The sequence below is a fragment of the Periplaneta americana genome, chromosome 3 (genome assembly GCF_040183065.1).
Source record: "Periplaneta americana isolate PAMFEO1 chromosome 3, P.americana_PAMFEO1_priV1, whole genome shotgun sequence".
Lineage (NCBI taxonomy): Eukaryota > Metazoa > Arthropoda > Insecta > Blattodea > Blattidae > Periplaneta > Periplaneta americana.
Genome location: NC_091119.1, coordinates 95,769,535 through 95,785,992, shown reverse-complemented (window position 1 = coordinate 95,785,992; position 16,458 = coordinate 95,769,535). Strand labels below are relative to the sequence as shown.

The following is a 16,458-nucleotide window of genomic DNA, read 5'->3' as shown; positions in this document are numbered from 1 at the left end:
GCGCCAATACAAAATTATGAAACTCTTCAGATTGATATAATCATTAAAAAATAAAATACTTTCGCTATATTCTTTTAGAAATTAAATTTAATAAGATTACGGACAGCCAAAAATCTCAATGTACGTACAATTGTAAAATAATATTAATAGATCGTAGAAATAAACACAAATTTCGCAATGAAAGGGGATTGGAAACATCTCAATTGAGGATATGTTGGCACAAAATCTGTACTACATAATATATTGTTTTAATGAGGTTTTAAACGATGAAACAATGCAACTTTGTTAATGTCGTTATAAACACATGGAAAGTATGAAGTGACATATCTAACCCAACAACGATTAGAAGAAGGGTAAGTGAATTGAAAGGTTAAAATAGTGCACCTCAGTTGTTACAATGAATACAATTCTTACTTTTGTTTTAAAACTCTTTCAGCTACAGTAATGTTGACTAACAGAATAGAAAGACATTTCGAGGAATAAATACGATTTGGTGAACAAAAATACTTTGAAAACGACATGCTAGCATCTACAAAGGATCGTTTGCCTACTGATCCGGGACTAAGTTTGGGCGTAGGTTCGATTCCCGCTTGAGCTGATTACTTGGTTGGGATTTTCCCAACTGTAAGGTGAATGTCAGGTAATCTCATGACGAATCCTGGAGCTAATGTCGCTGTCTTCAATTCCATTAATGTTTAATTACCTAGTACCTAGCTGATACAGCGTTGTTAAAAATGACTAAGAGAAGCCTACAATGAGACAGCCTTGTAGTCGAATTCTGTCTTCCCAACTGGAAATGTTGCAGGCTTCACTGGTAAAAACTGCGAGGTGCAGCTCCATCAATGCACAACAAGCCCTTGTGAGAACAATGCACTCTGCCTTGTGGAGGACGGAGTGCGTGTGTGCTACTGTGTGCCAGACTACCATGGGGACCGATGCCAATTCCAGTATGACGAATGCCAGCTTGGTCCCAGGTAGAAGTATGTTTCATGTACCAGTAGTTTATGTTCGTCAGCTTTATGGCGGTGTCAACACTATCATCTGACGTCTGCAGGTGTCTCAATGGTGGAACGTGCCTGGATGGCGTGGACAACTTCACATGCACCTGTCCACCTAACTTGACAGGTCAGTTCTGCGAATGTCTCATCATTGATCCTGAACATCTTAACTGTACTTACATCGTACCAACGACCATGACGACAACAATAACAACACTGCTTCCTCCAATCATCAGTGAGTTCCCTTCATCAGTCACTGCCAAAGTGCCTTCGACATTATCCACAACAAGTGTTTCAGAGATAACGACAAAAGAGACTGAGATCACTTACCATGTGCCTTCCTCGCAGACTCTATCTTGGACGTCTGAATACACTACACATTCAATTACTTCTACTTCTGAGATCACGTCTTCGGCTCCCACATTCACTACGGCACTCACTGAAACGACGACTTCATCAGAGATGCTATCAATACCCACAATTACTGGAACAGTTACTTCAACTACTGACGTGATAGAAAGTACAACTCTCTCCACTGATGTGAGGACGCCAACAAAACCATCAGATTCAACCGAAGGCTTACTAACAACTGCATACACTAACAAAAGTGAAGTGTCAACAGCTACAGAAGAATCAAGTACTGGTACATCAATTGCCACAAATGGAATACCTACAGAAACTGCATCAGTTGTAAGTGAGCAGTCCACGTTCACACCTGCTGTCATCACAACAGGAGAAACAACTCCGACAACAGAGTCTCCTGTGACTGTATCGGTTCCAGTCACCGATGAGGACAGGATGTATAGCTCCTCCAGTGAGTACCCGACGTATTCAACCACTCTGAGCACCTTGGACACGACTGCCTATATGGAGAGCTCTTCATCTAGCACCGCATTGCCAGACTGCAGCATCACACCCTGTCTTAATGGAGGCACCTGCATACACACCAAAGAGGGTCCTCAGGTAAGCCATTGGGAATAGGTACCACTTGTGACAACTACGAGAGAATTAACTTGCCTCTTCAAACGTTATAAGTGAGATGTATGGCATAGCCGTCATATAAAAGTTCACTGTAAATTACTCAGTCTGTCATTTTATTTATAATAAAATAATTAGCAAATTACTTATTTCAGAAATATTATGTAAAATAAACTGTGTAGATTTCGGTAAGACTTACTACTATTGTCTGTAAATGTTTTATAATTAACCTGTTTTCAGCTAAATAAACGTCTTTTTTTTTCACTTTTTAATTGCATATTCACATTATAATATATTCATCACTAGTTATGCTGACATTTTAAACAATGCAAGTCTTGTCCAGTTTTATCAACAACATTTTTTAGTGAAAGATCGTTCTTCTAAACTAACAGTTGTTTTTTAGAAATGTACAGCATACACAGTACTACTTTTGCAGTGCGTGTGCAAGTTTGGTTGGGAGGGGGCCCTGTGCCAGGAGCGCGTGGGCATTAGAGTGGCTGCATTCACAGGGCAGTCCTACCTCAGCCACCGGCTCGGCAATAGCATGGGCACCCACATCGAAGTGGCAGCTCGTACCATGGCCCCCACAGGCGTCCTGCTGTATGCACACCTCACACCTGACATGTACATGTACCTCTACCTCGAGGACGGACTGCTCAAGTTCCAATTCTCCTGTGGTGTGCAGACCATGCTCTTCAGTGAGGTGCAGCTTCGTGTCAACAATGGTTTCGATCTTGCTGTGCAAGTCACGTAAGTTGCAAGCATGTCTATAATGGATCTATTCTCTATTGTAATACTCTACTATCCACATTTCTTTAGATTTGGGACTTTCATTGTTGTTCTGGTTGTGATAATAAAGATAGAATCGAGAGTTCTGAAAATTTAGAAACTGCGCCCTTTGAAAAATGGTTGAAACGTGAATTACAGTCACTGGCACTGCCATCGTCAACATCAACACCACTCTGCTCTACAACATCCACCACCGACAGTGTCACCACCACTATTAATTTCAATTCGTGATTATTTTCTATTCAGGAACTTGTCTTTTCCCAGATATATGGTAAAAATTTCTCTGTCTTTCCTTAACTCCAATAGACATCGGATTTATATGGAAATGCATATTTAGTTTGTTTTTACTTGTGATATGGAATTAACTTTTGCAATATGTTTCATGTTCTTCTGTTTTTGTATGTGAAGTTTTATAGTGCATATTTCCATTGTTGCTGCATATTTAATCATTTTTCCATGCATCGAGCATATAATACCGGTACATGTATTTTTTAATTTTAAAATTAATATCTAAACACATTAGTGGCAAGATAATACAGTTCTTACTATGGAGGCATCCATAAGGAGCCTCTTCGAGTACTACTGACAAAATCACATGATGTTACTGGGGAATAACATTCCTATTTACAGTTGAAAGCAAGAATGTTTGCAAGCCCCATCCAGAGTTAATGCTTACAAAGAAAAATTTACAGACCTCCCATTACTCCCAGAGCCAATATTTATCAGCTGGGTACATGCATTGAAGGTGCTCTCTCTATTCAGATAATTTCAATGCAGTTAAAAAATTCGTTGGTGCACTAAATGCAACTGAAGCTTTGTCAATTCAATGTTTACAGAATATTTTAATAGCAAATATTTGCAAAGGGACTTAACTGTAACCCAGGCATATTTCAAAGTTAGAGCTGAAACCATAAAGAAACTCGAAAAATGTGGTTTGTTTTTACATGAATCTTTATCAATCCTCGAGGAGGTTTAGAGTAAACTTCAGAGTGCTCCTTTAAAGTATGCAGAAAAATTAAGCGGTAATTTGTGCGCTGTTTTAGGGAGAAATCCTGACATTAAAGTTTTATGTTCTGTGGATAAAATAATAAAATACCTTCAAGGTGAAAACATTGTGCTTCCATAAGAAAATTCCCCAGAGCTAGTAAGTGCTTTCAAATTTTGCTCAATAAAATCTGTAGACGTGGAAAGGTCCTTCTTAGCATACAAACTTATGTTGAGTTATAATCGTCGTAATTTACCTCTGAGCATTTGGAAAAAATAATCGCTGTGTACTGCAAATCAAATTACGACAACCAGAAAGATGTCTAAAGAAGAATGTACATTGTAAACACCATAATGCATGAACCTAAAATTAAAATTTTTAGTGCATGTTTAGTGCATATTTTTTAAATGATAGAGCATATTTTAAAGATTTTGACAGCATAAATGCATGCATATTTTATATATTTTCAGTGCACATAAATCCGATACCTATCTAATTATGAATATAAGTTAATATTCGGTTAGAGGACTTGTTATGTTGTAACTCGTCATGTTTTAGTGTGGATGCATGAAGATGTAGCTCTGCATCTTCCGTTACTTTCAGGAGTCAATTGCATGTGTACTATCAATTTTAATCATAAGTTATACAACAATACAGCAGTCGATTCTCTGCGGTGAGAGACTTTTTTTTGTTTATTCTGCTTTTCATGGTGTGGTAATTTTAAACTGTACACATTGTTATATTTTATCATGAATCAACTCTATTACATTAAGGCAAGTGTTATTACTCTATGGGTGATAAGAAATTAGATGTCATGGTCATTGTAATTGATGCTGTTTGGCATGTTTCATTAACAAATCACCATCACAAAGGGTATAAGTGGTTAATTTGTCGTTACAACTTACAGTTTCATTATATACCATACTACATTTATCACTCTGCAGTTTGGAACTGCTACCTTCTAGCAGCGAGTTCAGACGCTGTGCTGCATCACTGCGCATCAACAGTACGCTAGCAATGAGCGGCGAGCAGATGGCTGTCACCCCAACTCCTACCAGAGCAGATTCGTGGCTACACTTGGCCGGCATCCCCCCACAATTCTTGGTGCCCAACGAGGCACCACTCACTGTGGGATTCACAGGCTGCATGCAAGCACTGAAGGTGAGGTTCATTTGTATCTTTGACTTTTCTCCTGTGTTGCGTTGCATACATTGCTAACAACTATTCATTTCAGATCGACAACAGGAGTCTCAGTGTCTTTAGAGATGCAGTGGATGGCTACGATGTTACCGAATGTTCCTCACTCGCTTGTCTGTCTAATCCATGCTTTGGAAGCGCCACATGCATTGAACACAAGGACAAGTGGCACTGCCTGTGTCCCTCAGGGTAATGCAAGTATAACTGGAGTGAGTACGCTGCCGTAATCAGAGTTGAACACTGTTATGCTTGTATATGTGTTATGTCTATAGGTTTGTGGGTGTCACATGTGAGCAGTCGGTGTGTGAGGTCAATCCATGTCAATTTGGATCCACCTGCGTGCCATACCCTGCAAGCGGATTCCTTTGCCTTTGTCCTTTAGGGAAGCATGGCATCTACTGCGAACATGGTAATGACAATGTACGCCTGAACATTTCCTTATAGCATTTATGCATTCAAATTTCCAAAATTTATCTCCAGATTTGTTGTAATTCATTTGATAAATGTTATCTGAGTAGTATTGTTGCAAGGAATTAAATATTTCAGATCTCGAGATCGGTCAGCCATCATTTTCATCATCAGTTGGAGGACTTGCGTCATATGCAGCATATCCAATTCCGGGTGCCATTCACAACAGCATGGAACTCAAGTTCAAGTTTGTCCCAACAACAACGGAACAGATAGCACTCATGGTATTCATTGGGCAAGATGGCTTCCATGATTCCAGAGCTGACCACCTGTCTGTCAGCTTCATTAAGGGTTATGTGGTGCTCACATGGAATCTTGGGTCGGGTAAGTAGCGCTGTGAAATTCTTATCCTTCTCCTTTCATTCTACCAATTTTGGCGTTCATGTCTCCTAATATAATTATATCATCATGCTTAGGTATTTGTTGGTGTACTATGACCAAACGTTCATAAAAGGATACATAGCCCAGCTGTACGTCTGTATCTCCACCCTTAGTTCTGGTTTGAATCCCAAACATAAGCGGAATTATATTTCACTTCTTATAAAGATTTATGTTAGTTTCTGGTCTTGTATTATTGTTTATTGTTCTCTAGATGAGAAAAGACTGGATCAAAAGATCTAGTCCTTGAGATAAAGATGGAGAAGAAGAAGAAAAGGCATCCTTAACAATTTCATCTTTCAGATGGAAACAGATGGGTACAAGAAGTTCGAAGTGATTTTTGTGCGAAATATTGTTTGTAGGGACGATATGTTGAACCAAAACACGAGTACATTTTCAGAGCAACACTATGGACAATGGGATATTTTTTTTCTATCCACCAGAGTCTAGAAATTGCCATATGTCGCGTAGGAGGACGATCTTTTCCTTGCAATTCGAGATTTAACTCATTTAATTTTAAGGTGATATCTGCTAAGAAAGCTAAATCTATTAGCCATGATATATCATAAAGTTCGTGATAATATTGCCCGGAAGATGATTTCAAAAAGTCTCTTATCTCATCCAGCAGACAGCAGAACCATAAGTAGCGCTGTTAAATTCTTATCCTTCTTCTTTCATTATCCTTTTCTTTTTCTTATTCTTCACTCTTCTTCTCCTACCTCCTCTTCTGGTACCTAATGTTGGTAGATATACACTACATGATATTTCTAATGATAATGGGAAAAGACTATGTGATTTTGCGGTTGCAAAGATCTGGTTATCTCCAGCACGCAGTTCCCTCACAAAAATATACACCTACAAACATGGATATCACCTGATGGCTTTACAATTAATCAAATTGATCACGTCATGGTAAGTGCAAGGCATGCCTCAGACATCTTAGATGTTCGATCTCTAAGGGGAGCGGACTGCGACTCAGATCACTTTCTAGTAAGAGTTAAATACAGACCTAGATTATCAAGATTAGCAACTTTTGTAAATAATGGATGTAAAAAATGTAATATTAATAAATTTGATGATAGTACAATAACAGATAATATACATAAACAGAACATACAGGAGATGAATATTGAACAGAAGTGGTCCTTCATTAAACAAAACATACATTCAGCTGCCTCAGAGATCATTCAGACCACGCAGAATAAAAGTAGGAACACTTGGTTTGATCAAGAATGCAAAGAAATGATAGATAAGAGAAATGAACTCAGACTGGTTATGCTACAAAAGAAAACTAGAGCAGCAGCAGATAAATACAAAGAAGGAAGGAGAAATGCTAAAAATATTTGTAAAATGAAAAAGAAAATGTTTGAAGAAAATTTATTGTACGACTGAGATGAAAAATTTGGAAAAAATGAAAGCAGAAACTTTTTGAAAGTGTTTGAAGACAGAAGAAGGACTTTCAACCAAGAACGATGATATGTAGAAATAAAGATGGAAACCTAATTACTGGAGAACTTACTTACTTACTTACAAATGGCTTTTAAGGAACCCGAAGGTTCATTGCCGCTCTCACATAAGCCCGCCATCGGTCCCTATCCTGGAGAACTACAGGTACTAAAAGTATGGACTGAATATTTCAATGATCTCCTGAGTTCTGGAGGACAAGAAGATGTACCCCATTTTGGACCTGACCCTTACATACCAGTACTAACGAATATTATGGTATATGATGTAATAAGGAAAATGAAAAACAATAGAGCACCAGGAGAAGATTCCATTAATGCCGAGCTAATCAAAAAGGGTGGAAAGGAGTTGTGGAAGTGTATTCATAATCTTATTGTGGAGATATGGAATCAGGAACAAATGCCTAGTGATTGGAGTGTAGCTGTCATATGCCCTATACATAAAACAGGCAATAAACTTGAGTGTAAGAATTATAGAGGCATATCATTGCTAAATACTACATATAAAATTTTCACTAATATCTTAGCCAAGTATTTAGAACCATACATAGAAGCAACTCTTGGAGAATACCAGTGCGGCTTCCGTAAGGGTCGATCAACAACAGATCAAATATTTTCTTTATGCCTAATTTTAGAGAAGTTTTGTTAATTTAATTTACCTTTGCACCAATTATATATTGACTTTAAAAAAAGCTTTTGACTGCATTAGCAGAGATTATATTTTAGAAACTTTAGGCGAAATTGGAGTTCCCAATAAACTGATCAATTTAGCTAAAATAACTTTAACACAAACTCAAAACAAAGTTAAAATGCAAAATAAACTCTCTGAAAGCTTAATAACTTCTAATGGCATTAGACAAGGTAATGCCTTATCTACTATGTTGTTTAATGTTGGATTACATAGAATTGTTCAAAAGATAACCATAAACCCAGGAAGTACAATCAATAGAATGGCACAATATATGGCATATGCGGACAATATTGTTATCTTATCATGCAATGTAAATACAATAGATGAAATACTCAAACAAATAGAAACTGAAGCAATCAAAGCCGGTCTGGAAATTAACAATGATAAAACTAAATACATGTATAATATGAATAATGATATTACTAATAAGATTAATTTAAATAATACTAATTTTGATAGAGTTTCCTGTTTTAAGTATCTGGGTTCCATGGTGAAAGATAATAATGATGTTATGACTGATATAAAAGAGAAGATTGCAGATGGAACCGAGGTCTTTGGGCATTGAATAAAACTATGAAGTCCAGGTGTATCTCAAGAAAAGCCAAAATAAGAATATATAAAACTATTATTAAACCAATAGTAGTATATGGAACCTGGACTCTACCTGAAAGGGCAATAAAGATCTTAAATGCCTGGGAAAGGAAAGTATTACGAAAAATCTTTGGGCCTACTTATGAGCAAGAGTTTTGGCGAATCAGAACAAATGCCGAGTTATATGAATTATATAAAGATATTAACATTGTTGTTGATATAAAACTCAGAAGGTTAGAGTGGCTGGGACATGTAACCAGGATGGAGAACAATCGCACACCCAAAGTTCTACTAGATGCATTGCCAGTAGGAAGAAGGAAAATCGGACGACCCAAATTGAGATGGTTGGATGATGTACAGGCTCACCTAACAAAAGTTGGAACTAGAAGATGGAGAACAAGAGCATTAGACAGGAGTGATTGGTCGGATGTTCTGAGAGAGGCTAAGGCAGGTTTGAATAATTCGTGCACTAAGCAAAGGGTCCTGGAACAGATACCCAGCCCCAGAACAATTATTCAAACGTGAGCTATCTGAAAGCCAGATTTGCATAATATATTCGTTACTGAAGGTACGTTAACAAAAAGCCACAATTTAAGTCACACAGTATTTGTGTGCACTCAGAGTTGGGTTCTGGCATCTTGTCAGCCCATTTGAGTTGTGTGGATATAAGGGAAAAATTGTGTTGGTGTCGTGTATCGTTCCTGAGGTAGCTCAGTCGGGAGAGCATTCGTGCGTTAAGCGAAGGGTTCTGGAATCGATACCTGGCCTGGAACAATTTTTTCCTTGAAATTATTCAAACCTGCTTTACAGGGAGCTACTACCTGAAAGCCAGATTTGCATATTAGAAATCTGTTCGACCCGCCTAGCAACAGTTTTGTGAGACAACTGAAGTTCTTTGATGGAAGACATAAGTGCAGATTTATTTTTGTGACAATTAAACAGAGATTCAGCGATATCTATCATTGCTTCTTTTACTACTTCCCCATCAATGAAAGTTTTTTTCCCTTTTAGCTAAGACATAACAGACTTTGTAAGAAGCTACTGTCATGTTATGGGTTTACCGAACAGGCCTCATAAACACACATTGTTACAATGTTAATTTAGATTTCGGGTCTTTCACGTTGTGTTTCCTTAGTTCAGAATTCACAGTTGAAGTTTTTGTGATTAGCCACAAAATGTTGCTCTACATTACTTTTTTTAGGAACAGACAAGCTAGCATTACACAATAAACACACAGGTTTTCCTCTGTTTTCAATAAAACAATACTGGTCCTCCCATTCACTGTTAAAGCTATAATTTCTTTGTTTCTTAGCCATATTAAGAAGAGTTATGTTTATATTATTGCTTATTAATAACTGAATAATTTAAACAGTAATGAAAAAACACTGATAACACGTTGATCACAACACAAGACACAATAATATTGAACTAGCACTCACAACGTACTTCAAAAGCTCATAAGTAATACTGAATGTTCGGCTGAGAGCAAGGAACTTGAAAATCAAAACTGTTTTCCATTCTTTTTATATGACAACTATAAATCTTCGTTTATTGTTTGCGGCACTGCTTTGTTGGGATTAAAGAAACTTTGAGGAAATGCACACATTGGGTTTCCCATTGTCGTCTTGGCAAATCTCTGTTATGGTAGGAAGTTTATGACACTGCAATAATGTAAATGTCAAGAAAGCCGGCCTGCTTGACGGAATAAAAATGCCGCTAGAACAAATTTCCTGGGCTTGAGAACGGTGCTTTTAAGATGAAATAATTACAGTATATAAAATTTGTATCGTTTAATAAAGGAATGTGTAAGCAATGGCATGCTTCACGGAAATACTGCGAAAACATTTAACGTTTAACTCTAAACTTAAACTTTTATTCAAACGTTGAAAAATATTTTGTTTTAAAATATGAATTAAAATTTAAAATCGGCAATTTGAAATATTATTGTGAAGGTTGCCATAAAATGATATCGTGGGCGCCATATTGGACAGGGCTGCCTAGTACCTATGCAGTTAGAACTTTTTTCTTCTTTATCAGCAAAAATGGGTGCTAATCACAAAAGAAACACAAATCTAAGAGGTTTATACCTACCAACTCTAAGGAAAACCTATACAGATAAATGCAGATATGAAGTAATTTTTTTCAGGTTTCCCAGCAATACAGAGAACCCCAAATTATTCGTCACTCTATTAACCAATTGTGATTATCCATCTGTCTTTCTCACGCTTTTTTTCTGCAGAAATATGTGAAGTACTGTACATTGTGTTAGCACGTTATTTTGTCTAAACAGTATAGTCGTACTGTATACTTCTGTACAAAATATCTTCAAAAAGAAATATTGCTGTGCTAAGTATCGGAAAAAAAAAAGTGTAAATAATTTAGTTTTTGGAGAAAGAGAAACTGTGGCTCATCTCACAACAGACTAAGAGTATATAATATGTAAATCTACAACATGAGACCTCCACTATTTATATCTTTCCACAGCCAGCCATTACAAGGAATTTCCTTGCCCCTTAAAAACCCGTCATTGACAACGAGACTTAAATTAGAGAACTTGTGATCCACTACCTAGCGTGTTAAATACAAGGCCATAGAGGAAATTACCAAAGTGTAAGTATTATTCACAAAATTTACGAAGATTTTCTATGGTACAGATTATTCAATTTTTTCGATTAACGGTTCAGCCCCACCCCCTTCATTACCAATAGACGTATGAAAAAAGGAAACTGAAAGAGATTTTGTTTATAATAGTTAGTTGCATATTATAGTTTTATAACATTTTTATGGTTCGATAAAATTACATCTAAATTACTAGACTTAACGTAATCAATAATACGGTAACGGTTTCAATAAATACACATTTTCAGAAATTCCGAAAACCTTATATTTCTTAAATATTGGATGTGATGTAACGAAACTAAATATGGGTTTTGTGACTACCCATAATGGAGAAATGAAAAATATATACAGTTTCCGTGAACCAAAATGGTTGCATACCAGTGTTTAAATTTAAATTATGGTTTATTTAACGATGCTCACAATTGCTGAGGTTATATCAGCGTCGCCGGTGTGCCGGAATTTTGTCCTACAGGAGTTCTTTTACATGCCACTAAATCTAGTGACATGAGCATGTCGCATTTAAGCACACTTAAATGCCATCGGCCTGGGCTGGGATCGAACCCGCAACTTCGGGCACAGAAGGCCAGCACTAGACCAACTGCGCCACTCAGGGCGACCATACCAGTGTTATCAATTCATTTTCAACATCGAAGTTCCGTTTAAAGAAGTTTCAGAATTAAGTGAAAGTTTCTTAACAATGAAGTGGCACGAAAACATGATGGTGAAGTGAAGCGGGGAGGTAAAGGGGGCGCAACCAAACTGAGCTCTGCCATTACCAGAACCAATGTCTTGTCGCCACAAAGACCTATACTATCACTCTGTCATGGCAGCTGATTACAACTGTTCATTTTAATTAAACAATGAAAACAATGCCTACAAGTAATCAAGCTTAAAGAAAATGTAACATTTGTGTTCCAGGTCCACGAAGAATTTTTACACCTCGCCCTGTGACACAGAGAGGAAATCGCCCTCATACTGTGAGGTTGGGCAGAACAGGACAGCTCGCCTGGCTTCTGGTGGACAACCTTGGCAACGTCAGTGGAAAATCTCCTGGACGTCTCTCCCAACTCAACACCAGATCTTTGCTCTATCTTGGCAAGTTCAGTCGCACAGTCATGTAGGGTGGTGTGGAATTCTATTTTATTCCTAACGACGCACATTTACACATTGTTTCAGGAGGCCATGAGTCTGGAAACTTCTCTCTCTTGCCTCATGACCTGCCGTTGCACACAGGCTTCTCTGGCTGCCTGTTTGACGTGGAGCTTAGAGCTGGACGAGTGTCTGTAGCCCTTCAGAGAATACAGGCCGCAACTGGTCGCAGTGTTGGGCAGTGTGGAACAAGCGAGTGTCACGAGCATGCTTGCCAGCATGGTGGGGCCTGCCTCCACCATGGCGCCACCTACACGTGCGAATATCACTGAGTGAAATCAAGTTGAAAAAATTGTTTATATGTCAATGAAAGTAAAACTGAAATGAACTGCAGTGCTAATGAAATTTCTTCGATATCTCCACATACTGATCACTCTATATATTATATAGTCTTTCCCAGCTTTTGCGACATACGTCAATAGCTCTGCAGTTCTAAAGGTTCGATTTTGGCTAACTTGGAATGCTGTTTTACAGATGTCTTTGTCCTGAGGGATGGTTCGGTCCTGTTTGTTCCCTGCGCTTCAACCCCTGTGACTCTACCCGACACAACTGTAGCTCTGGGTCAACATGCGTCCCTTTGCCCACTGGATATGAATGCGACTGTCCCCTGGGAAAGGCAGGTCGACATTGCGAAAGAGGTACGCTAACCACCATCTCTTAAAACGGTGTCTTAGCTGCGCACTAGTTCTATAATACAGTCTTGTGTTTTTTTCAGACGAAGTACTTTCGGATGTTGCATTCTCTGGGACCCGTTCCTTCCTATCTCTTCCACCTGTGGAGCTTCACCATCAGCAAGCAACAATTCATTTTGAGGTGCGCCCATTCCATGACCGTGGATTATTGCTATTTGTGGGTCACCGTGATGGCCGCAGCTTCCTATCCCTCTCATTGCAAGGAGGCGTCCTAGAACTGCGCGTCTCACCAGGAAGACTTCGCAAGAATGGGGAGCCAATTGTAGTGCGCAGTGGGCACGTCCTTGCGATCGGAGAGTGGCATCAAGTTGTCGCTGGACATTATGGAAGACGCATCTTCCTCCAAGTCGATGGTCTTCTCCACAGTGCAGCAATGCTCCCCGGAGATATGCTGCCATCTAGTGGCACTCCATTGTATCTTGGTGAGTGCCAAGATATATATCAGATGCACACAAGAAAACGTGGCTGAACAGAGTTCCACAGTTCAATACATCCAGTGAGGTTTATGGAGATATCCTTCACCTTTGCAGGAGGAGTGCCTGACCTATCTGAACTGCCTATCGGAGCAGTGTCAGGACTGCCGACCCCTTTCAGGGGATGCATCCGCCAGGTATCACTTAATTGGAAGCGCATAGTGCTGGATCGTGACCACATCCTGACTGCACGCAATGTCGCTGATTGTGATGGAACTGGATGCGGCGGAGATGTGTGTGACCATGGAGGAAGCTGCTGGTTAGACACACACCATGTAGCCCATTGCACCTGCCGCCAGGTACGGAATTTCTGCGTCGTGCCAATAACCTAGATATAGTACGCGATGTGACACATGTAACTAATTATAAGAATCAAGCAAGGTATTTAGAGAAGATAATTCAGTAAAGGCCATGTTCTCAGGAGTACACAGGGTCGCGATGTGAGACGCAGGTATCCTGCTTGGAGTATAAGTGCCACAACAATGGTCGATGTGTGAAAGAAAGCTCTACTGCACGGTGCCACTGCCCCCTAGGCTGGGGCGGTGACTTCTGTGATGAAGGTAACTTGTGTTCAACCCTGAGTTGGATGTTTCCACTCACTGACAGATGGTGACACTAACTACTGATCTATTTTCAGCTGTGACGTTGGGTGCACCTCACTTTGGAGGCAATAGCTATCTCGTTATAGAGAAAGCTGCACGAGTTATGAGGCATGGTGGAGGTAGCCTCAAAACTGGCCTAGATATTAACTTTGTATATCTTAACTTCTCCACTGCTGACTTGAATGGAATGATTCTTTGGAGTGCAAAGGTAAATTAATAACACAATTCAGTCTGCCTCTGTAAGACAATTAATAAATTAAGTCTTTTCTCCATAATATATTGCATACGTTTTAATGATGGAAAATAGTTTTGGCACAAACATAAGCTTCCTGCATCCGTAATAGCGCCAGCTTTTGATATCTTGTGTTCGTCTGTCTCTACATTTAATCTATTGGCTTAATTTCATCCCCATAGAATTCTTGAAATTATCACTTCACTGACGACAAGTTTTAATATAAAACTCAGACTGAAAATAAATTATGAAAATTAATTTATATCCATGTTTTAATTATGCCATTTACTTTTATTTCGTATGTCATAATTTTCCTCCTTCTTATCTTTTGTCCTCGATACTTATGGCAGGGAAATGAGTTCATCGGCATAGGAGTAGATTACGGCCTACTCAAATTGGTGTGGGGATGGAGCAGTCCTGTTGGAAACAAGATTCTGATACCTGCAGGTTCAGTCGCTGATGGAGACTGGCACAGTCTGAGCCTGCACCTCGGTCCTGATAATATTACACTTTGGGTGGACAACACACTTGTCCACTCCAAGTCCAGGCCACCTCAAGTTCTTACCACTGATGGCACTTTCTACCTGGGTAAGTGTTCAGCACTTTGTGGCAATTATAAATCATTTTACTTTTTGCATACTGTGCCACTATGGTGATCTAGTGGCTGGAGCAGTTCCACCCCCAGTATATACTGATTTATAACTTGTGTTGGGCAAACCCGTGGTCCAGGTAACATGAGTTTTTTCGGAAGCTCCGGTTCCCCTGTGACATCCCAACAAATCTCCATCATCATCTCAACTCATCATGGGTGTAGAATAGACCAGTCTCCTATGGCGCACTATGGGCAACGAGTCTGTCTGTAAATTAGTCTACACAATTGGCTTCATACAGGTGAATGATGAACAGACAAGTACTCGCCATTAGTTAAGAGAAACAAAAAAAAAAAACTTTTTGTATACTTACAACAATAAAAGTTTATTTCCAGATTTAAACGGAAATATAAATTATCCCTTGAATACATTTTGACATTTTCCTCAATTATGTCTGTGTGCGTGATCAGTAATGGAATCTTGTGATCTACTTATAACTGACAGTTTTTGACATCGATGTCACAGATTGATTAGGATTTTTTTAAAGTACATCGAAAATAAGAGTGAATGTGCCCTGCTTTCCCTCATAAAGGCCCTACTTTACATATAAGGAAACTTAAGATATTTAAATCTACTTGAGTCTTTGTTGCAAGTACCACTGTCTGCCATTTCTCGCCCAGTGAATTTCGATGCTGAATAACCTCTGAAGATAAAAGCGTTGGTAAATAACAAATGCTGATTCTTTTGCAAGCTCCAGTTTTCTTGCATCTTTTCATTCACATCTGGTCTACACTCTACGAAAAAATATAGTTTTAACATTCCATTTGTAGGTACATGAACATAACTGCTTAAGAAGAGATTCAGTATCCATTTGTGGCTGTTGTCATACTCAAAAAGCTGTTGTTTAAAGTTGTGCAAACTTAATTGCGTGTTCTGAAAAACAAACTCAGTATATTTATTATAGATCTATAATACATAGCTAAATTTGCCATCCATGAGTTCTTTTTCTAATACACTGGAATAAATAATCTTTTTTTTTTTTTTTTTGTCAATTGATGTCGACCAGAAATCAAGTTTCTTTATAAATCCATTGGGTAACGGATAGTGCAAGCATCTTTTTCGATTCATATTGGACTATTACTGCAGTGCCATGGCGGTAATAGTTTGAAGTACTAGAAATGATTTGTGCATATTATTTCGTTATTATTGCACCATATACTTCTACTTTGGTCGTTCTGTAAGTGGTATCCACTGGTTTTGGGTAAAATTTTCTTTGCTTTCGATTTTACAGGAATGTGTGGTTTTCGAATGGGATTAAGTACTGGTAGAGCTGGAGTGGGGGGGGGGGGGGTCGCAAATAAAAGTCTTGCCCAAAGTTTGGGAACCACTGCTTTAGTGCTTTACAGTGACTACCTCCGTAGTGAAGAATGAGGGACAATAATGACAAAAAAGAGTATTTCAGGATTTTGAGACGCACAGCACAGTGTGAAATTCAGTCATAAGTCTGTCTTCCTTCTTTTACAAATACAGGAATTGTTGTATTGCGCAGATTATAATTTTATT

General features: G+C 38.6%; 1 protein-coding gene across 2 annotated transcripts in view; it reads left to right on the top strand.

The window, feature by feature from the left end:
• Positions 1-16,458, top strand: part of eys (eyes shut) — a 109,263-nt gene that overhangs the window by 84,255 nt on the left and 8,550 nt on the right. For both annotated transcript variants that reach the window (XM_069821002.1, XM_069821001.1), the window contains 15 exons: positions 806-974; positions 1,055-1,961; positions 2,413-2,726; positions 4,695-4,911; positions 4,985-5,136; positions 5,220-5,356; positions 5,494-5,739; positions 12,076-12,252; positions 12,334-12,562; positions 12,781-12,944; positions 13,022-13,420; positions 13,529-13,770; positions 13,893-14,031; positions 14,109-14,281; positions 14,656-14,893. In XM_069821002.1, coding sequence (XP_069677103.1) covers positions 806-974; positions 1,055-1,961; positions 2,413-2,726; positions 4,695-4,911; positions 4,985-5,136; positions 5,220-5,356; positions 5,494-5,739; positions 12,076-12,252; positions 12,334-12,562; positions 12,781-12,944; positions 13,022-13,420; positions 13,529-13,770; positions 13,893-14,031; positions 14,109-14,281; positions 14,656-14,893 — 3,903 coding nt within the window. The remainder of the gene's footprint in view (positions 1-805; positions 975-1,054; positions 1,962-2,412; positions 2,727-4,694; positions 4,912-4,984; positions 5,137-5,219; positions 5,357-5,493; positions 5,740-12,075; positions 12,253-12,333; positions 12,563-12,780; positions 12,945-13,021; positions 13,421-13,528; positions 13,771-13,892; positions 14,032-14,108; positions 14,282-14,655; positions 14,894-16,458) is intronic.